This window comes from Giraffa tippelskirchi, chromosome 1 (genome assembly GCF_054371585.1).
Source record: "Giraffa tippelskirchi isolate mGirTip1 chromosome 1, T2T-mGirTip1v1.2.pri, whole genome shotgun sequence".
Classification (NCBI taxonomy): Eukaryota; Metazoa; Chordata; class Mammalia; order Artiodactyla; family Giraffidae; genus Giraffa; species Giraffa tippelskirchi.
Genome location: NC_137275.1, coordinates 192,827,961 through 192,849,982, shown reverse-complemented (window position 1 = coordinate 192,849,982; position 22,022 = coordinate 192,827,961). Strand labels below are relative to the sequence as shown.

General features: G+C 43.0%; 1 protein-coding gene and 1 long non-coding RNA gene across 7 annotated transcripts; one reads left to right on the top strand and one right to left on the bottom strand.

The window, feature by feature from the left end:
- Window positions 1–6,219: 6,219 nt before the first annotated feature.
- LOC145517575 (uncharacterized) lies at window positions 6,220–11,858 on the bottom strand. Its single transcript, XR_014062165.1, has 3 exons — window positions 11,682–11,858; window positions 10,535–10,577; window positions 6,220–7,149 (listed from the first exon to the last, which is right to left on the bottom strand). It is a non-coding gene; the product is annotated as an uncharacterized LOC145517575 (long non-coding RNA).
- LOC145517088 (protein SPATA31F1-like) lies at window positions 10,942–18,343 on the top strand. 6 transcript variants are annotated; one of them, XM_081519371.1, is made up of 5 exons: window positions 10,942–11,265; window positions 11,703–11,886; window positions 12,785–12,914; window positions 13,341–13,401; window positions 14,407–18,343. In XM_081519371.1, exons 4-5 carry the CDS (start codon window positions 13,394–13,396, stop codon window positions 18,167–18,169), a joined length of 3,771 nt encoding a protein of 1,256 aa, XP_081375497.1. In that variant the 5' UTR covers window positions 10,942–11,265; window positions 11,703–11,886; window positions 12,785–12,914; window positions 13,341–13,393; the 3' UTR covers window positions 18,170–18,343. The 6 variants fall into 6 exon arrangements, with proteins under 6 accessions (XP_081375497.1, XP_081375512.1, XP_081375481.1 ...); XM_081519386.1 differs by having other exon boundaries at window positions 10,963–11,265; window positions 12,785–12,830; XM_081519355.1 differs by lacking the exon at window positions 10,942–11,265 and having other exon boundaries at window positions 11,797–11,886; window positions 12,785–12,830; window positions 15,472–18,343.
- The last annotated feature ends 3,679 nt before the right edge of the window (window positions 18,344–22,022 follow it).

Below are 22,022 nucleotides of genomic sequence, written 5' to 3'. Positions count from 1 at the left end.
ATCAAAATCATAAAATGTTGGGTGGGGACATAAGAAAATGTAGTTTTTTTTAAAGAATGTGTTTGAGCTTATATGACTACCAGTCTAAAGCAAGTAGCTATAGTAATGGATTAACACACTTAAAAAGCAGGGTAATCACAAATCAAAAATGTACAATAGATTCACAAATACCAAAAAAAGAACACAAGCATAAAATAAAACCATCAAACCCTAAAAGAAAAAAGAACAAAGGAGAAATGCAAAATCAACTGGAAAACAAGGTTTAAAATGACAATAAATACATATCAATAATCACCTTAAATGTCAATGGACTAACTGCTCCAATCAAAAGACATAGAATGGCAAGTTGGATAATAAAAGAAAAGCCTACAATATGCTGCCTATAAGAGATCCACTATAGGGTGAAGAACACACACAGGCTGAAGGTAAGGAGGTGGAAAAAGATACCTCATGTAAGTGGAAATGACAGTAAAGTGGGGACAGCAATACTCATATCAGACAAAATAGACTTTAAAACAAAGGCCATAAAGAAAAATACTGTATAATGATAAAAAGATCAGTACAAGAAGAGGATATTACACTTGCTAACATATATGCATTCAATATAGGAGCACCTAAATACATAAAACAAATACAGACATAAGGGAGAAATTGACAGGAATACAATACAATAATAGTAGGAGACTTTTTAACACCCCACCAACATCAGTGGACAGATCTTCCAGACAGAAAATCAGTAAGGTAACATATTCTAAATGACACAATAAAACAGTTAGACTTAATTGATATTTTTAGGATATTGAATTTTAAAAAACCTACAGAATACATGTTCTTTTCAATTGCGCATGGAATGTTCTCTAGGATAGGCAACAAGCCTCAAGAAATTTAAGATTAAATTTAATCATTTCAAGCATCTTTTGTGACCTCAACAGCATGAAACTAGAAATCAACCACAGAAGAAGAAATGAGAAAAAAATGATTACACGGTGCCTAAACAATATCCTACTAAAAACCCAATGGGTCAATGAGGAAATCAAAGAGGAAATTAAAAAATACTTTGAGACAAATGGCAATGAAAATACAACTATACAATATCTACAGCAAAAGCAGTCCAAAAGAGGGAAGTTCAGAGCAATATAGACCTTCCTCAAAAAGCAAGAAAATTTGCAAACAACCTAACCTACCACCTAAAAGAATTAGAAAAAGAACAATCAAAATCTCAAATTAGCTGCTGCTGCTGCTAAGTCCCTCAGTCGTGTCTGACTCTTGGCAACCCACTGGACTACAGCCCACCAGGTTACTCTGTCCATGGGATTCTCCAGGCAAGAATACTGGAGTGGGTTGCCATGCCTTCCTCCAGAGGATCTTCCCAACCCACAGGTCAAACTTGTGTCTCTTAACTTCTGCATTGGCAGGTGGGTTCTTTGCCACTAGTGCCACCTGGGAAGTTTGTGAGATCTTATTCCCTGACCAGGGATTGAACCTATGCCCCTTGCAGTGGAAGCAGAGTCTTAACCACTGGACTGCCAGTGAAGTCCTCTAAAGTTAGCAGAAGGAAATACTTGAAATAATAAAGATCATGAGAAAGTCAATTCCTAGGCAGGTTGATAAGAAGTCCAGGGTCCCTGAGGAGGAGAGAGGGGTCTGGGGTTCTTGAGGAGGAAAGGACAAACTTTTTTTTTTCTCTCTCTCTCTCTCCATTCCTTAGTCTAGTCACATAAACATTTTTTTCTTTAAGCCAGGAACTGATGATTACACAACAAACAACTCAGTTTAAACTCTGTACTAAGGATTATATAATAACAATGTATCCTGCTTGAGGACAGTTTCTCCTTCTTGAAAGCCTTCTGACTAATCCTGTTATTTTAGAATGTATATCATGGGAGTTAGTCTGGTAAGATCTTTCTATTATTAGTTCTAATCCTGTCATCTTAAAATGTAAATTGTGGGAGTGGGCCCAGTAAGATCTTTCAACCTTGAAACATTCTTTTGATTTATTGTAATAACCAATTTAAAAAATATATAATTCCCTTGCTAAGACTAGCCAGGGGGGCACTCTCTGTCCCCCTTCTGATGTCTGTGTCAGAAGCTTTCTCTGTCCCTCTTCATACTTTAATAAAACTCTGCCACACAAAAGCTCTTGAGTGATCAAGCCTGGTCTGTGGTCCTGAAGCTAAATCTTCTTCAGAGATCGAGAATCCGACACTGTTCACCGTACCCTATCAATCAGAGAGGAAATAAAGTAGAGATTTTAAAGACAATAAGAAAAAAATCAATAAAATCAAGAGCTGGTTCTTTTTTAATTTATTTATTTGTTATTGAAGGATAATTGCTTTACAGAATTTTGTTGTTTTCTGTCAAATCTCAACATGAATCAGCCATGAAAAGTGAAGTTGCTCAGTCATGTCTGACTCTTGCGACCCCATGTACTGTAGCCTACCAGGGTCCTTTGTCCATGGGATTTTCCAGGCAAGAATACTGGAGTGGGTTGCCATTTCCTTCTCCAGGGGATCTTCCCAACCCAGGGATCGAACGCAGGTCTCCTCCATTGTGGGCAGATGCTTTACCATCTGAGCCACCAGGAAATGAATCAGCCATAGGTATACATATATCCCCTCCTTTTTAGAACTCCCTCCCATCTCCCTCCCCATTCCACCCCTCTAGGTTGATACAGAGCCCCTGTTTGAGTTTCCTTAGCCATACAGCAAATTCCCATTGGCTATCTATTTTACATATAGTAATGTAAGTTTCCATGTTACTCTTTCCATACGTCTCACCCTCTCCTCCCCTCTCCCCATAGCCACAAGTCTATTCTCTATGTCTGTTTCTCCACTGCTGCTCTGTAAGTAAATTCTTCAGTATTCCTTTTCTAGATTCCATATATATGCGTTAGAATGTGATATTTATCTTTCTCTTTCTGACTAACTTCACTCTGTATAATAGGTTTTTAGGTTCATATACCTCATTAGAACTGACTCAAATGCATTCCTTTTTATGGCTGAGTAATATTCCATTGTGTATATGTACCAAAATTTCTTCATCCATTCATCTGTCGGTGGACATCTAGGTTGCTTCTATGTTCTAGCTGTTGTAACTAGTGCTGCAATGAACAATGGGATACGTGTGTCTTTTTCAATTTTGGTTTCCTCAGGGTATATGCCTAGGAATGGGATTGCTGGGTCATATGGTGGTTTTATTCCTGGTTTTTTAAGGAATCTCCATACCGTCTTCCATAGTGGCTGTATCAATTTACATTTCCACCAACAGTGTGAGAGTGTTCCCTTTTCTCCACACCCTCTCCAGTATTTATTGTTTGAAGACTTTTTGATGGTGGCCATTCTGACCTGTGTGAGGTATTATCTCATTGTAGTTTTGATTTGCATTTCTCTAATAATGAGCGATGTTGAGCATCTTTTCATGTGTTTGTTAGCCATCTGTATGTCTTCTTTGGAGAAACGTCTGTTTAGGGAAAAAGATTGGGTTGTTTGTTTTTCTAGTATTGAGTTGTATGCACTGCTTATATATTTTGGATATTAATCCTTTGTCAGTTGTTTCATTTGCTATTATTTTCTCCCATTTTGAGGGTGGTCTTTTCACCTCCCTTAGTGTTTCCTTTGCTGTGCAAAAGCCTTCAAGTTTAATCAGGTCTCACTTGTTTCCTTTTGTTTTTATTCCCATTACTCTAGGAGGTGGGTCACAGAGGAGCTTGCTTTGATTTATGTCATCAAGTGTTCTGCCTATGTTTTCTTCTAAGAGTTTTATAGTTTCTGGTCTTACATTTAGGTCTTTAATCCATTTTGAGTTTCTCTTTATGTATGATGTTAGGAGGTGTTCTAATTTCATTCTTTTACATGTAGCTGTCCAGTTTTCCCAGCACCATTTATTGAAGAGGCTGTCTTTGCCCCATTGTATATTCTTGCCTCCTTTGTCAAAAATAAGGTACCCATAGGTGCATGGGTTTATTTCTGGGCATTAAGAGCTGGTTTTTTGAAATGATAAGAAGAAATAAAAGGTATCCAAATTGGAAGAGAAAAGGTAAAACTCTCATTATATGCAGATGATATGATACTATGTATATAGAAAACCCTAAAGACTCCACACAAAAACTACTAGAACTGATAAATTCAGCAAGGTAGCTGGATACACGATTACCATAAAGAAATCTGTTTATTTCTTTACACTAACAATGAAATATCACTATGGGAAAATTTTTTAAATATCCTTTTTAAAATTATATCAGGGAGTTCTGGTGGCCTAATGGTTAGGATTACAGGCTTTCACTGCCATGGCCTGGGTTCAATCCTTGGTCAAGGATCCCACAAGCCACCAAATTAATTAATTAAAATAAAATGTCAAAAAAATAAAATACTTGACCAAGGAGGTGAAAGACATATATGCTGGGAACTATAAAACATTGATAAAGGAAACTGAAAGTGACTCAGAGAAATAGAAAGCTATCTCATGCTCTTGGATTGGGAGAATTAATATTGTTTAAATGGCCATACTACCCAAAGCAATCTACAGATTTAATGTGATCCCTATCAAATTAACAATGACATTTTATACAGAACTAGAACAACTAATTCTAAAACTTTTATGGAACCACAGAAGACCCAGAATTCTAAAGCAATCCTAAGGAAAAGAACAAAGCTGAAGGCATAACACTCCTAGACTTCAGACAATCTTAAAAAGCTACAGTAATCAGAAGAGCATGGTGTTGGCAAAAAACAGACATATGGGTCAATGGAATATAAGAGAGTCCATAAATAAACCCACACACCTGTGGGCAATTAATCTTTGTCAAAAGAGACAAAAATATACAACAGAGTAAAGATAGTCTCTTCAGCAAGTGGTACTGGGAAAACTAGATAGCTGTGTGTAAATCAGCAAAGTTACAACACTTCCTCACACCTTATGCAAAAATAAATTCAAAATCACTTAGGCTTATAAGACATGACACCAAAAAACTTCCAGAAGAGAACATAGGCAAAACATTCTCTGACATAAATTGCAGCATGTTTTCTTAAGTCAGTCTCCTTAGGCAAAAGAAATAAAAGCAAAAGTAAACAAATTTGATCTATTCAAGCTTAGAAGCTTTTGCACAGCAAGGAAATCATTGTTGTTGTTCAGATGCTAAGTTGTATCTAACTGTGACCCCATGAACTGCAACATGCCAGGCTTCCCTATCCATCACCAACTCCCAGAGCTTACTTAAACTCATGGCCATTGAGTCATTGATGCCATCCAACCATCTCATCTCTGTCACCCCTTCTCCTCTTGCCCTCAATCTTTCCCAGCATCAAGGTCTTTTCCAATGAGTCAACACTTCGCATCAGATGGCCAAAGTATTAAGAGTTTCAGCGTCAGTATCAGTCCATCCCATGAATATTCAGGGTTGATTTCCTTTAGAATTAACTGGTTTGATCTCCTTGCTGTCCAAGGGACTCTCAAGATCTTCTCCAACACCACAGTTCAAAATCATCAATTCTTCAGTGCTCAGCCTTCTTTATGATCCAACTCTCACATCCATACATGACTACTGAAAAAAACCATAGATATGACTATGTACACCCTTGTTTGGCAAACTGATGTCTCTGCTTTTTAATACACTGTCTAGGTTTGTCATAGCTTTTCTTCCAAGGAGGAAATGTCTTTTCATTTCATGACTGCAGTCACCATCCGCAGTGATTTTGGAGCCCACGTAAAAAAGATCAGTCACTGTTTCCACTTTTTTCCCCATCTGTTTACCATGAAGTGATGGGACCAGATGCCAGGATCTTCGTTTTTTGATTGTTGAGTTTTAAAACAGCTTTTCACTCTCCTCTTTCACCTTCATCAAGAGACTCTTTAGTTCCTCTTCGCTTTCTGCCATTAAACTAGTATGGTCTGCATATCTGAGGTTGATACTTCTCCCAACAGTCTTGATGCCAGCTTGTGAGTCTTCCAATCCAGCATTTCACATGATATACTCTACATATAAGTTAAATAAGCAAGGTGACAATATACAGCCTTGACGTACTCCTTTCTCAATTTTGAACCAGTCCATTGTTCCATGTCCAGTTCTAACTGTTGCTTCTTGTCCTGCATGTAGGTTTCTCAGGAGACAGGTAAGGTGGTCTGGTATTCCCATTTCTTTAAGAATTTTCCACAGTTTGTTGTGATCCACACAATCAAAGGCTTTAGCATAGTCAGTGAAGCAGATGTTTTTTTAGAATTCCCTTTTTCTATGATCCAGAAGATGCTGGCAATTTGATTGCTGGTTCCTCTGCCTTTTCTAAATCCAGCTTGTACTGGAAGTTCTTGGTTCACATACTGGTGAAGCCACTCTTGAAGGATTTTGAGCATAATCTTGCTAGCATGTGCAATTGTGTGGTAGTTTGAACAGTCCTTGGCATTGCCTTTCTTTGGGATTGGAATGAAAACTGACTTTTTGCAGTCCTGTGGCCACTGCTGAGTTTTCCAAATTTGCTGGCATATCACATGCAACACTTTAACAGCATCATCTTTTAGGATATTAAATAGCTCAGCTGGAATTCCGTCACCTCCACTAGCTTTGTTCATAGAAATGCTTCCTAATGCCCACCTGACTTCACACTCCAGGATGTCTGGCTCTAGGTGAGTGCCCACACCATTGTGGTTATGCAGGTCATTAAGACCTTTTTTGTACAGTTCTGTGTATTCTTGCCACCTCTTTTTAATATCTTCTGCTTCTGTTAGGTCCTTGCCATTTCTATCCTTTATTGAACCCATCTTTGCTTGAAATGTTCCCTTGGTATCTCCCGTTTTCTTGAAGGGATCTCTAGTCTTTCCCATCTGTTGTTTTCCTGTTTCTTTGCATTGTTCACTTAAGAAGGCTTCGTTATCTCTCTTTGCTATTCTCTGAAATGCTGCATTCACTTGAGTATATCTTTCCCTTCTCCTTTGCGCCTTTTGCTTCTCTTCTTTTCTTAGCTGTTTGTAAGGCCTCCTCAGACAACCACTTTGCCTTCTTGCATTTCTTTTTCTTGGGGGTGATTTTGGTCACCACTTCCTGAAAGGTTGCTGCCATGAGCTGTGAACTACGCCGGTTTCATGACCTCTGGAGGAGAGGATTTCAATCCGGGGCCAGAGACAAGGCTTGATCACTTGAAGCTTTTGTGTAGCAGAGTTCTATTAAAGTATAAAAGAGATAGAGAAAGCTTCTGAAATAGACATCAGAAGGCGGCAGAAAGAATGCCCCCTTGCTAGTTTTTGAGAGTTGAGTTCAGTCGCTCAGTCGTGTCCGACCCTTTGCGACCCCATGGACTGCAGCATGCCAGGCCTCCCTGTCCATCACCAACTCCTGGAGTTTACTCAAACTCATGTCCATTGAGTCGGTGATGCCATCCAACCATCTCATCCTCTGTCATCCCCTTCTCCTCCCGCCTTCAATCTTTCCCAGCATCAGGGTCTTTTCCAACGTTTTATGTCTGTTAGCAAGCTGCTAATCAGATATAAGAAACACCTCAAGGCTAAGGGATTTTGACCAGGCCCCTCTCCCACAATATGCCTCTTTGAGATAGAATGTCACAGGGTGTGTCATCCCCAGGCATAAAACATTTGACATGAATACTGGTTTGTTGAACCATTATCAGCCCAATGTTTGAGAAAAGGAAAAAAAGGTTAGTCATAGGCCAGAATCCTTTTGAAGAAAGCCAGACTACAAAGCAAATACATAGTTTCATTAACATAGCTTAAGAAAAACATTTCCATAAGAAAAACCAGGTAGGTTAACTCAAGGTTTGAGAAGAGTTAAGTTCAGGCAGACTCAAGGTTTGAGAAGAGTTAAGTTCAGGCAGAACCAGGCGTTGTCAGCACAGAACTAAAATAAGCCTCTTTTAATTTTGTGTAGAGAAAGGAAAAAAATGTCTGCCATTTGCAGTTTATTTCCTCCTGCCTCTTGGGGATCTCTGGCCTTCCTACCTGTTAACCCTCTCACTCCTGTACAGTGTTACGAACTTCCATCCATCGTTCTCCGGGCACTCTTGTCTACCACATCTAATCCCTTGAATCTTTTCCTCACCTCCACTGTATAATCATAAGGGGTTTGATTTAGGTCATACTTGAATGGCTGGAAGAAACACAAGCTGGAATCAAGATTGCCGGGAGAAATATCAATAACCTCAGATATGCGGATGACACCACCTTATGGCAGAAAGTGAAGAAGAACTAAAGAGCCTCTTGATGAAGGTGAAGGAGGAGAGTGAAAAAGTTGGCTTAAAGCTCAACGTTCAGAAAACTAAGATCATGGCATCTGGTCGCATCACTCCATGGGAAATAGATGGGGAAACAGTGGAAACAGTGTCAGACTTTATTTTTTTGAGCTCCAGAATCACTGCTGATAGTGACTGCAGCCATGAAATTAAAAGATGCTTACTCCTTGGAAGGAAGGTTATGGCCAACCTAGGTAGCATATTTAAAAGCAGAGACATTACTTTGCCAACAAAAGTCTGTCTAGTCAAGGCTATGGTTTTTCCAGTGGTCATGTATGGATGTGAGAGTTGGACTGTGAAGAAAGCTGAGCGCCGCAGAATCGATGCTTTTGAACTGTGGTGTTGGAGAAGACTCTTGAGAGTCCCTTGGACTGCAAGGAGATCCAATCAATCCATCCTAAAAGAGATCAATCCTGGGTGTTCATTGGAAGGTCTGATGTTGAAGCTGAAACTCCAATACTTTGGCCACCTCATGCGAAGGGTTGACTAATTGGAAAAGACCCTGATGCTGGGTGGGATTGGGGGCAGGAGGAGAAGGGGACAACAGAGGATGAGATGGTTGGATGGCATCACTGACTCAATGGACATGGGTTTGGGTGGACTCTGGGAGTTCGTGTTGGACAGAGAGGCCTGGCGTGCTGCAATTCATGGGGTCGCAAAGAGTCGGACACTACTGAGCGACTGAACTGAACTGAACTGAACTGAATGGCCTAGTGGTTTTCCCTACTTTCTTTAGTTTAAGCCTGAATTTTGCAATATGGAGCTGATGATCTGAGCCACAGTCAGCTCCAGGTCTTGTTTCTGCTGAATGTATAGAGTTTCTCCACCTTAGGCTGCAAAGAATATAATCAATCTGATTTCAGTATTGACCATCTGGTGATGTCCATGTGTAGAGTCATCTCTTATGTTGTTGGAAGAGGGTGTTTGCTATGACCAGTGCGTTCTCTTGGCAAAACTGTTAGCCTTTGCCCTGCTTCATTTTGTACTCCACAGCCAAACATGCCTGTTACTCCAGGTATCTCTTGACTTCCTACTTTTGCATTCCAGTCCCCTATGATGAAAAGGACATCTTTGTTTGGTGTTAGTTCTAGAAAGTCTTGTAGGTCTTTGTAGAACCGTTCCACTTCTGCTGCTTTGGCATTAGTGTTTGGGGCATAGACTTGGATTACTGTAATATTGAATAGCTTGCCTTGGAAATGAACAGAGATCATTCTCTTGTTTTTGAGATTGCACCCAAGTACTGCATTTTGGACTTTTGTTGACTATGAAGGCTACTCCATTTCTTCTAAGGGATTCTTGCCCACATTAGTAGATTTAATGGTCATCTGAATTAAATTCACCCATTCCCGCCCATTTTAGTTCATTGATTCCTAAAATGTCGATGTTCACTCTTGCCATCTCCTGTTTGACCACATCCAACTTACCTTGGTTGATGAACCTAACATTCCATGTTCCTATCCAATATTGTTCTTTACAGCATTGGACTTTACCTTCACCATCAGACACATCCACAATTGAATGACGTTTCTGCTTTAGCCCAGCCTCTTCATTCTTTCTGGAGCTGTTTCTCTGCTCTTCCCCCATAGCATTTTAGACACATATTGACCTGGGGGGCTTATCTTCCAGTGTCATATCTTTATGCCTTTTATTGTGTTCATGGGGTTCTTGAGGCAAGAATACTGAAGTGGTTTGCTATTCCCTTCTCAGGTGGACCACATTTTGTCAGGCCCTGAGTAGCAGGGACATGCCCTTCAGCCACTCCACACAGCCGGATCGTATGCCTGGTCCCCCGGTTGTCCCACTGATGGTCCTTGTTGAGCATGTGAACCTTCACCTGCTGCCAGGTATCGGTTAGCATGCTGCCTGGGGGCCAGGGCAAAGGCCCTGCTGCAGTCACAGGAGTTTAGGATTAGCAGATACAAGCTACTACATATAAAATAGGTAAGCAACAAGGTCCTACTGTATAGCACAGGGAATTATATTCAATATCTTATAATAAACTATAATAGAAAATAATCTGAAATACATATATGTAAAACTGAGTCACTTTGCTGTACATCAGAAGCTAACACAACATTGTAGATCAACTATACTTCAATTTAAAAAATATTTGCAAAATAGACACAAGATATTTTCATATTAAATAAAACAAGATAAAAATCATGTCTATAATATGCTTTCATTTGTGAAAAAATATCACTTTATTTATACTTCCTATCCCAAATCAATTCCTAAATCAATTCTGAAAGATACACAGGGAAGGAAAAGAGGAGAGAAAGATGAGAAAGAGACATACTACATACCTTCTTCTGCCTTTGTAAAATTTTAAACAACAATTTTAAGTTACTGAAATAAAATAAATGCTTCCATCAGGAGAACTCGTTCCTGCTCCTCCAATATTTCCCTTCAAGCCCAATCCAGTCCACCCACATGCACCTCTGCTAGAGGTAGACTGCATTTCTTACTGCCAGATGAACCCCATGGCCCATCCCTCAGTATTCTGCATCTGTTGTTAAGTTTCTCTCCTACCGGGAACATACTCCTTTCACCCATAGCCTGCATGTAAACATTCAACTCCAGTTTCACTCTACCCAGGAGCCTTCTCTGACTATGCATCCTGATCCTCACTGTGTTTTTTCCCCTTAGGAATGGGATGTTTGTGACCTGGGCCTCACAGATGAATAAATGATTCCATTTGTTTTCCATTACTGGTTCTTACTTTGTGTGGATTAGTCTTATCTTAGAAACCAGTGAAGTGGTTTTGGGTTGCTGGCTCTAAAAGCAACATGACTGAAAATATCTTTGTACCCTTGACACTGTCCAGCTTAGGACTGAGCACAGACTGATCGCTCACCATGCCAGATGGATAGAGGACTGGACACTGGAGGAAGGACCAAGTGATATCTTCAGAGATATTGAGGCCAAGAATTTTTTGGCTGTGAGACCACTGTTACCAGGGAAAGATTCTCTCAAGGAAATTCAGAAATTTTAAGATATTGGAGTCAGATCACAATATCCACAGACAGCCAAGCAGGTAACATAATGTGTAAATCTAGTAGTCAAGGTGTAGGAATGATGGGTCTTGGAAGTGATTGGAAAACACTCATCATGCCTAAAAGTTACCAAATGAGCCACTGTGTTTAACTACTGAAGTCCGCGAGCCCTAGAGCCAGCAACCAAAAACTACTGAGCCAGCATGCTGCAACTACTGAAGCCCGTACACCTAGAGCCTGTGGTCCACAACTGGAGATTAGCCCCCACTCTCCACAACTAGAGAAAGCCCAAGAGCAGCAAGGAAGGCCCAGAGCAGCCATAAATAAAGTTCTCCATTCCCAAACCATAACCAGTCTCTGCCGTCCCTAAGCTAATGTATGCTTCTCACATAACATTTTCAGTACAGGTGGAGTTTATAGAGGTTCCTTCTCCCAGCCACTCTTTCTCAAAAGGTACCTAATGTTCCTAAACACTCAGTTTTCAGCGGATGGCTGACAAGACAGCTGTCACAAAGGAAGAGCAGAGCTGTCAGGCTGGTGGAGGCTGTGGAAAGTGAAGACAAAGTAGAAGCAAAGACACTGCCTGCAAGCGAGACCTTCAGTCCTTACAACAAGATACCCTCATTTACAGACTGAAGCACCACGTGAGCTTCTCTAGACAGGTATGTCTTTTGACAACACACCTGCCTTGTGAAACAAGCGGGCTTTATGATGTAGTCTGATGGCTGGTTCTGTCATCTGTGAGGTGGAGACCACAGGCATAACATGGAGAGTCATTAGGCACCAGGACCCTGAGTGCCTACATGTAGGAGTGGTTGGTCTCCTCATGCTAATGAGGTTTTAGACCATGCTGATCCCAACTTCTGTTCTGTGGGATTTAGGGTATCTCTTATATATCTATAGCTCCATCTTCATTATTATCCTAACTATCTGGCAAGTGAAAGAGAGTTACCATGGATTAACAGAACATAAAAGGAGCTGCTGCCCGGTAGGGAAACCTATGACCATGGCTTCACTAGTTAAGTCTTAGATAAGACACATTCAGTTACTCTTTATAGTACTTCTCTTTCTCAGAGCCTAGAAATAATGCCCTGCTAGCCCACCCCTTCTGTATATTCTAGTTGAAAAATTAAGAATTTCTGTCTGACTTGGGTTGAGTGCTAGATAAAATGGAAGCTACCTCACTGGATCTCTTCTGACCTCCCAAAATGGGGGATTTTTCTGATTGGTGGACTTAGTAAGCAGAAGTCCTTGGCTGAGAACCACCAACCACTTAATCAGTTCTATTATTCCTCCTGTATCACACTAAGCCCCCTGACAAACTTGTCCTAGGAAAGGGGACAGGAGGTATAGAATATGGAAAGCACTGAAGTAAGTGTGAAATAAGTAAAAAAATGAAATGTTCGGGTGAAAAGCTGGAGTACAGGACGAACATATGAAGAGTGTATAAAATACAGATATACAGAAAGAGACTGGGAAATGTATATTTCTTTTGCTTCATTTTGGATGTGAAAAAAAATGGTGTCCTAGCTTCACACTCTTAATTCTTTTGTCTTTAAGAGTCACCGAAAAGTCAGACAAGGGGCTAGAGATGCAGCGTCAAGAGGTAAAGTCTCAGTCTCTGCTCTGACTCCCCTCCACTGTGGGCAAGGAACCCTGTCCCTTGATGGGCCCTGATGCCAGGAGCCAGGTACTCTAACCAATGAAGACTTCCATTGTCTAAGCTGACAAATTCTTCCAGAAAAGAATAGGGGGGATGGGAAATCAGAGTCTGGGAATGTTCTAAAGTCCACCTTACCCCCAGGAATGAAAAGAGAGGAAACAAGGAAGAAGTCCTTAACTGTGTCACTTACTAGTTTTATGACCCTCTGGAAGTCTCTTCATCTCAGTCTTGTTCCTATGAAACAGTATCTGATGATCCTGCTTCACTCACAGCATAGTTGTGAAGATCAAATGAGAGCAGGCCCAGAAGAGCACATCATACCTGGCTAAGTCGTACACAGACTTGCTTTACAGCACTCACTGTTGGAGTTTGCAATCTCTCATTCAAAATCTTCCTATAGGATGTCCCTGAACCCTCTCCTGTTCCATGTAACACTGTCTCCTGGTTTCTCAGCTAGGAGACTTTCCCAGGAAGAAGCTGAGAAGCCGTGGGAGCTGCTTTCTGTCATGAGAAGGTGATCTCTTGCTCTTTGCAGTCTTCCAATTCCCACCCTGGCCTGTGATCACTTGTCTGCTTGACCTGTGACAAGGTTGGAGAGAAGGAGAATGGCTGGGAGGGAGCCAGACACATTGGAGCCTGGAGCTCTGGTTTGGAGGGTTGCCAGGGCAAGGGGCGCTCAGATACTTCAGAAGAGAGTGTCCTAGTTCTCTGTGCTAGGCTAAAGCGGCCCTGGAATTCAGGAGTTCACTAGTAGATGCACTAGTTCATAAAAGACTCTACATGGTTTTGCACTCAAGCCACAAGACAAGTTATACAGTCAGGAGAATAGATAATTAAGTGCATAATTAATTCATCATTTTCATATTCTCTTTACAGCTACACCCATTCAAGGGCAGACCCCTGGACCCTGCTGACATTACCTCCTCTGGTTCTGTCTTCAGGGAGGTCAGTTCCTGGGACAGCCCTCAGACAGGAGCTTGTCCTATTATTTCTTTTTTCTCTAGATCACTAGAGAAAGGGGACAGACTCTCAAGAGATGTTGTGTACACTCTTTAATCCCCAGAACAGAGTTCCCAAAAGGATCTCCTTTTTCATAGTTTGGAAATGCTGAATACCAGGCCACAGCCTCAGCCCCTAAAGAGAATGACTCCAGGTTCTACATGGTGATGTTCCTGGTGCTGTGCCATCAGCTAAACATTGTATCCCCTGTCTGCCTGGTTCCTTCCCCTAGCTCAGCTTCTCAACACAGGTCACAGAGGACTCACCCACTACCCACTCTCTCAAGGCCCTGTGCTCCCATCAGTTGTCTTGAGACCTATCCAATAAGCCCCAGGCTCTCAGCCCAGCCCACCATAACTTGTCAAATGTCATTTCCCTAGGAGAAAAAAACAGATGAGTAAACAGGCAGCAGAGGCAGGCCTCTGAGCTTATAGGACTATGGGAGGGCAGCCCAGTCTCAGGCCAAAGAGGCAGCTGTCACTCCATCAGTAACAGACGGTTGCCATGTCTCCCTCCCCAGCCAGGGCTGGCTTCCTCAAGAGGGGAGTGTGCGGCAGCTCCTGTGTGAAGATCCCTGCTGCCAAACCTGCAACAGCATGGCTCTGGAGATTCAGCAGGTGGTGGCAGATGAGAATACTCTGGTCTCCCCAACTTCAGGGGGGCCAGCACAGGGCTCTTCTTGCCTAGAGGTTTTGTCCATGCCTAAAGTGTCTTTCCAGCAGAGTATGGAGCATCGTTCCCCACACTCCAAACACCTTTCACTTCCGTCTGCAAACTTCACAGTGTCACAGAAATCCTTGGCACAGTCAGTGGCCCAGTCAACTGGTGCAGCGGGCATCCGTGATTACTGGGCTGAACACCTCAAGCTAAGGCAGGGATTTCAAGTGCCAGAGGTGCCCAGGGGCCCAGAGACTATGCTTTCTTCAAGATTTGAGGAGCCAAGGGTTTCAGTGAACCTGCAGGAGATAATCCAGAGCCACCCCAACCTTGTCTATGGGAACCAAGGCCAGCAGCCCTTGAATTCCCAGGTCTCTCTGCTGACCCTAAATCAAGAAATCACAGGTCTAACACATCCTATGGCCTTAAACATGGTCACTGTCCTCCCTTCCCACTTGCCATTCCTTAGTCCTGAAGTCCTGAGGCTTCTTGAGGTGCATGTAAGAAGACTGATGCATTTCCAGAGGTGGGGGCTCCCCAGACGTGTGGAAGAGTCCTTGAGGCAGCTTTTGCCAAACCCGCCACTATTTTGCCACCCTGTACATAATCAACCAGTTTCTTTCATCCAGAATGATGTTTCTCCGTTCTCTGTTGAGAAATTCAGGACCATTTCATACCAGAACTGGGGCTCATGTATAGCTGGCCAACCTACCCAGGCCTTCTGGGTTTCTGAATGGTCCATTATGGACCCAGAACAAAGACACTACTACCAGCAAATCCCAAACCATACGACTCTAGCCTCACCCTATGTAGCTCTTAAAGAATTAAGTGGCCTTTTTCTAATGCCTGGGCAACAGGCTAGTGATTCAGAGAGCTCTGTGCAGCCAAAATTCAGCCAGCTATTTTGTGGCCTCCCTTCTCTGCACAGCGAGTCCCTGGTTGGCACCTTCTTGGGTTCTCAAGGCCTCTCCATGAACAGGAGCATGTCCAAGCGCCCCTTGAAGGATCCTTTTCTCTTCAAGGAGCTCTCCTGCTTCCCTCTGATGCCTAAAACTCCACCCCAGTCAGCTCCACTCTCTTCTCCATCTTCCCCAAATTGGACAGCTCCACCTGAACACCAACAAGGTCAGATCAGTAGCCCCTTGCTGACTCTGGACGAATGTGAAGCCTTGGAGTGGCACCTGCTGCAGAGGCAGCTCCAGCTTCAGTGGGACTTTACAGATGTTTTCCAGAGAGATCAGCACACTGAGAGCCCCATGCAGTGTAAGCCCAGTGACCAAGCCCAATCTTCTGAGACTGTAAAAACTTCCTGGCCAGGGCAGCCTGTCTCCACCATCACAAAGGAACTATTCTTCCCAGAGCATGCCAGGAGGCTGCTGGAATTCCACCTCCAGAGACAGTTGGTTCATGATCACTGGAGCTTGCCCTGGAAGATCCAGCGGTCAATCCAGTTGCTCCTGCCCTCCGCTGGCCAGCAGACTCTGTCCTGGAGCAGCACAGCCCTGGACAATGTGAATGTCCCCCAACCTACAGCTCTAGAGGGCACTGGGGTTAGTGACCCACTCCCAGCCATTAAGAACCCAGCGTCAGTCCCTATGCCTCATGTGATTGACCAGGCCAAGGCAATCCTGCAGAGCCATGTTGACTCCAAACGCGAGGAGATTCACCAGGGCAAGATTCCTGTCTGCATACGTGGCTCTTGCGAGTTCAGAAGTCCTGGAGACCTGCAAGTGGCTCCCTTCAGCTGCATCCCAGAAAGCAAGCCCCTGGAACTACAGGCAGCAGATGACCTGGACAAACGACAGGAAGTTATACCCTGGATGCCAACAGCCCTTGACCAGCAGCAACAAGCCTCATCAGATGCTCTCATTAAACATCCTAAGTTGTCCTGGGCCCTATCTCAGGGAGCCATTGAGAAGCTGGAGACAACTTTACAGCACAAGTATCTGGCCGCCTTGTCAGGGCTGCCTGCTCTTTATTATGTGGCTCTCTCCAGGGCTATGGCCCCAGCAGTCACTTCCCCAGATATGAAGACAGAGATGGTGCCTAGACCTGTCCAATTCCCAACAGAACATCCAACTCAGGTGCCCTCACCTGAAGAGCAGAGTCTGAGTCATGGGCCAGGCTTTCAAGATGGCAATGAAGCTTGTGCAGATGCTGCAGATGAATTCCAGGCTGAAGTGCAGATGGAAGGAATAATCAAGATGTTGCCTCGAGAAAGCCAGACAGGGCCTGCGAGGCCCTGCTCACTCAGGGAACCCATCTTGACTAAACTAAATTTCCATCTAAAAAAGAAGATCCTAGAGATACAACTGGGAATTCCCCTAACGGCAAGGGAGTCCAGAGAACAAACTGTAGGAATGCCAAAGAACATGTGCACACAGGAGTCTCCTGGGAATCTAGACAACCAAGGAAAAACACCACTCCAGGATCTCCCCGTCCCAACAGATACGCCATGTTCCCCAGATCCAGAATGGCTCCACCTCACAGAAGAGCTGGCCTCGGAGTTAAAGACGGTGCATCAGAAACAGAAGCAGCATCATTTCAGTGCAGCACACCATGATTCTGTCCACTGGGCCGCCCAGATCTCACAACCCAGTGGGGACATGACAGAGGCCAAGGCTCAAGTGCTTTGTGTTCAGCTAGGAGCCAGTGTGAACAACCGCAGCCTGGAGGAGCCCTGGAGCTCTGAGCTCCATAGGCCTGACAAGAGCAAGGACTCAGCCCAAGTTCCCACACTGGCAGAAAAGAGAAAGAAGCCAGGCAAACCCAAATCAGTTGGGGACCGCGGAGAAGGGGATGCAAGCTTCACACTCTCCTCCACAAGAGAAAAAAGCCACTCAACTGAAGTGCAGAGGCCAGAAGGGCTGCTCCTGAACAGGACATCCCGCAGCTCCTGTCGCCAGAGACGTCATTTTCACCTTGACGCTCCCTGCCAGCATAGTCCTCAGCATTACCCTCAGCTTAAACTCCCAGAGCTACCTCCTGGAGCCCCTGAGGGGAAAGACTCTGAGAAGAATGACCTGCAAACCAGTCAAGCCAAGCTCAATGTCATCCTCAAAACAGCAAGAGTTCCTGAGAATGCCCAGCCTGTGGTGCCCCAGGTGTCACAGGGCCAGCCTTTCCTGGGCCAACTCACTCCAGGTAACCCATTGTGGGGCCACACTTTACATGGTCAGATGTTGCAGGGGCCAGTGATGCCAGGCTATACTCACCAGAGGCCCAGTCTTCCAGATTCTGGCTTTAGGAATAAGATGAAATCTTTTTTGCACTGTATTAACCTCAAAACAAAAGGCAAAGGGCATAAGGAATCCACGTCCTCCACCTCTGAGAAAATGGCTAACACAAGAAAAGTAAATGTAGCAAAGAGCCTGGCTCCAGCGAAAAATCCCAAGGGGAGAACTAAGACAGAGAAGACAGGAGGGGACCTGAAGACCCAATTTCCACCCCCTGAGAAGCAGATGGGCCTGGCCTTCATGGACATACCCTGGTTCCTGGACAGCAAGCTCTGGCACCACTCCCACTCGCATCAACTCCACTCAGCCTCTGTCTTGAGCACCTTCTACCACTGCCCTCGGCACTGTCCTCGAGTGGTTTGTGCCACCCAACCAGGGAACCCACCCTGACTCTCAGCTGTCACCTCAGACAAAAACACTGGTCTGCTCAAGAAGACCCAGTGCAATCAAAAGACTTCATAGTCTCCCCATTGTCTGCATCCCTTGAAGAGGATGCTATTGTAATTTTCATTAATGTACAGGTGGGCAGAACACCACCCAAAATATACTCTATATCTCTAAGCAGAGAGTTGTGTGTCTGCTCTTTTCTCCACCGTGGTGTGTTCAGGAAAGGCACATGGGAAGTAAATGTTCTTCCTATCTAGAAAAGGAGCTGTAACCCACACTTTAGCTAGTCAGCATTCCACACAACAGCCCCCTCACTAGACTGTGGAGAAAGGGACTTAAGCAGAGAAGGAAGGCCCTTGTCTAAGGTACACTGAAAGTAAAGGTCAGGCTTGACTTCTATCATGGCATCCTTGGGCACAGAGGACCATTGTGGGCCTGAAGATAGTACTGTCAAGAAGGAGTAGCCAGGAATCCCACAAGCAAAATTCATTGATGATTTCTATGTATGCCCACAATCTGGAGGGAAGTGCCAGTGTTCCAACTCTGAGGAGGTACTTTGTGTTTATTATCAATAGCATATAGCTAATATAACTAACGTCAGAAGCAAATGGTAGAATCTCCCCTCTCTGCCCCCTGGTGGTTATTGGTTAGATCTTTCTGGAGAACACACCTGGCAGGCTGGAGCTCTCTTGCCTGTATCCCACTTCCACTGCCTATCAGCTGCATGAATGACACCTTGGGAGGCACACAAATCATTACATTACCATGACATGTAATGAAACAGGGAATCCTGCCACAGGATTACTGAAGTACTCTTCTTAGGAGGACCCCAGAAGGGTCACGATAAAAATAACCTTGATTATCCTGTACACTAACAGTGCCATGTGTCAATTATATCTTAAAACTGGAAAGGAATTCCCTGGTAGTCCAGTGGTTAGGACTCGGCAGGGGGCATGGGTTTGATCCCTGGTCAGGGAACTAAGATCCCACAAGCTGCATCACATAGCCAAAGTAAAAATGGGAAGAAAAATACTTAAAAAAAAAAAAAAAAACCTTGAGAAGTGTCTTATATTCAATTAAAATATTTGCTTACTTACTATATGCAAGGTACTATCACAATCACAGCAAAGACAGGACGTACACAATGGAGTTCATAATTTCGTGGGACAGTCTCACCTGCCCAAATTGCCTAATCAACATAAATACCTGAATGTCTAATACTCACCTCAAACTAAACAGTGAACTCCTGAGTCCCTGCCTCAACCATCATCTAATTACATATACAAAACATGCTCCAATCACAGTATTCACATCAGTTAATAGCAATTCCATCTCTCCAGTTGTTCTGGACAAAAACAGTGGTGTCATCCTTGACATTTTTCTCCTGATCATTCACATCCAAACCATCCTCTTGGCTACACCTTATGAAATGAATTCAGAACATGACCATTTCTCTCTCTGCTGCTATGATTACTGCAGTATGATTACTAATCTCCCAGCTTCTGCGTGAGATCATACTTCCAACATTTTTTCTCTCAACACAGAAGCTTGCTGGTCCTAAGGCAAGGTCCTAGCTGTTGACGATTAGATAGAAAGATAGATTAGATGATGATGATGGTGGTGATGCAGAAATGGAAGAAGGGAAGGGGAAGGACAGGGAGAAGGAGGAGGAGGAGAAAGAAGAAAATAAAGAAAATTTGAAATGTAAAACCATGAAACTGAATAAGATCACCAAGGCAATGATCACAAACAACAGATCTAAGGACCAGGCTCTGGGACACCCCAACATTAAGAAATTGAAGGGATTAAGCTTCTGGTTCAAGATGGCAGAGTAGAGGATGTGTGCTCATCTCCTCCTGGGAGAACACCAAAATCACAACTAGTTGTTGAACAAGCATCAACAGGAGAACACTGGAATCCACCAAAAAAAGATACCCTATGTCCAAAGACAAGGCACAGCAAGACGTCCCTCCCAGCAGGAAGCTTACACAAGCCTCTCAACCTCCTCTATCAGAGGGCAGACAGAAGAAGCAAGAACCACAATCCCACAGAGGCTACTCAGCCATAAAAGGAATGCATTTGAATCTGTTCTAATGAGGTGGACAAAACTAGAGGCCATTATGTAGAGTGAAGTAAGTCAGAAAGAGAAATATAAATATCATATACTGACACATATATATGGAATCTGAAGAGATGGCACTGATGAATTTACAGAAATTTACAATAGCGTGTGTAGAACAGATAGCCAGTGAGGATTTGCTGTATAATTCAAAGAACTCAACAGGGGCTCTGCAACAGACTGAAGGGTGGAGTGCAGAGGGAGATGAGAGGGAGGTCTGGGAGGGAGGGGACATGGGTGTGCCTATGGCTGATTCTTGATGTATGACAGAAAACCACAAAATTCTATAAAGCAGTTATCCTTCAATTAAAAAAAAAGAACAATCCCACAGAGGCTAGAACAAAAGCCACATTACAGAAAGTTAATCAGGATGAAAAAGCAGAAATTTACGTTCCAGATGAAGGGACAAGATAAAACCCCAGAAAAACAACTAAATGAAGTGGAGATAGGCAACCTTCCAGAAAAGGAATTTAGAATAATGATAGTGAAGATGATTCAGGACCTCGGGAAAACAATGGAGAAGGTGCAAGAAATGTTTACCAAAGACCTAGAAGAACTAAAGAACAAACAGATCAATAATACACTGCTGCTGTTGCTAAGTAGCTACAGTCATATCCAACTCTGTGCGACCCCATAGACGGCAGCCCACCAGGCTCCGCCGTCCCTGGGATTCTCCAGGCAAGAATACTGGAGTGGGTTGCCATTGCCTTCTCCAAATACACTAGAAGGAATCAATAGCAGAATAACTGAGGCAGAAGAATGGATAAATGACCTGGAGGACAAAATGGTGGAAATCACTGCCACAGAACAGAATATAGGAAAAAGAATGAAAAAAATGAAGACAGCTTAAGAGGCTTCTGGGACAACATTAAAAACACCAACATTCACATTACAAGGGTTCCAGAAGGATAAGAGAGAGAGAAAGGACCTGAGAAAGTATTTGAAGAAATCATAGCTGGAAACTTCCTTAACATGGAAAAGGAAATAGTCAACCAGGTCCAGGAATCACAGAGAGTCCCAGGCAGGATAAACCCAAGGAGGAGCACACCGAGACACATCGTAATCAAACTGACAAAAAAACAGATAAAATGTTGAAACCAACAAGAGGAAAACTACAAATAACACACAAGGGAATTCCTATCAGGTTATCGACTGATTTCTCAACAGAAACTCTACAAGCCAGAAGGGAATGGTATGATATATTTAAAGTGATGAAAGGAAAGAACCTACAACCAAGAATACTCTACCCAGCAAGACTCTCATTCAGATTTGATGGAGAAATCAAAAGCTTTCCAGACAAGCAAAAGTTAAGAGAATTCAGCACCACCAAAACAGTTCTACAACAAATGCTAAAAAAACTTCTCTAGGCAGAAAACATAAAAGACCTACAGAAAATAAACCCAAAACAATTAAGAAAATGGTAATAGGATCATACATACCAATAATTACCTTAAATATAAATGGATTAATGCACCAACCAAAAGACATAGACTGGCTGGGCAGATGAAAACATGTGCATGTATGTACTTCCACTCACCACATCACTCTGCTTGACTCCCCAAATTATATGTAATTATTATATTGTTAAGTTAATCATGTTCCCATTATGACTTGAAATTGTAATTATCTTTTACTTTTTGTCTGGCTATTGATTGTGAAAACTGATAAACATCTTTTACTATTGTGATTATGTAACTATTACGCACTTAATACCATTGTATCATGACTAGTCAACAG

What these genes read in the sequence shown, in the direction of transcription:
- LOC145517088 (XM_081519363.1), top strand. Translation starts at nt 12,072, where the DNA reads ATGCTGATCCCAACTTCTGTTCTGTGGGATTTAGGGTATCTCTTATAT. An exon ending in ATAAAAGGAGCTGCTGCCCG is followed by an intron (nt 12,213 to 12,784) that starts GTAGGGAAACCT and finishes TTTGTCTTTAAG; the next exon opens with AGTCACCGAAAAGTCAGACA. An exon ending in CTGCTTTCTGTCATGAGAAG is followed by an intron (nt 13,402 to 14,406) that starts GTGATCTCTTGC and finishes CTCCCTCCCCAG; the next exon opens with CCAGGGCTGGCTTCCTCAAG.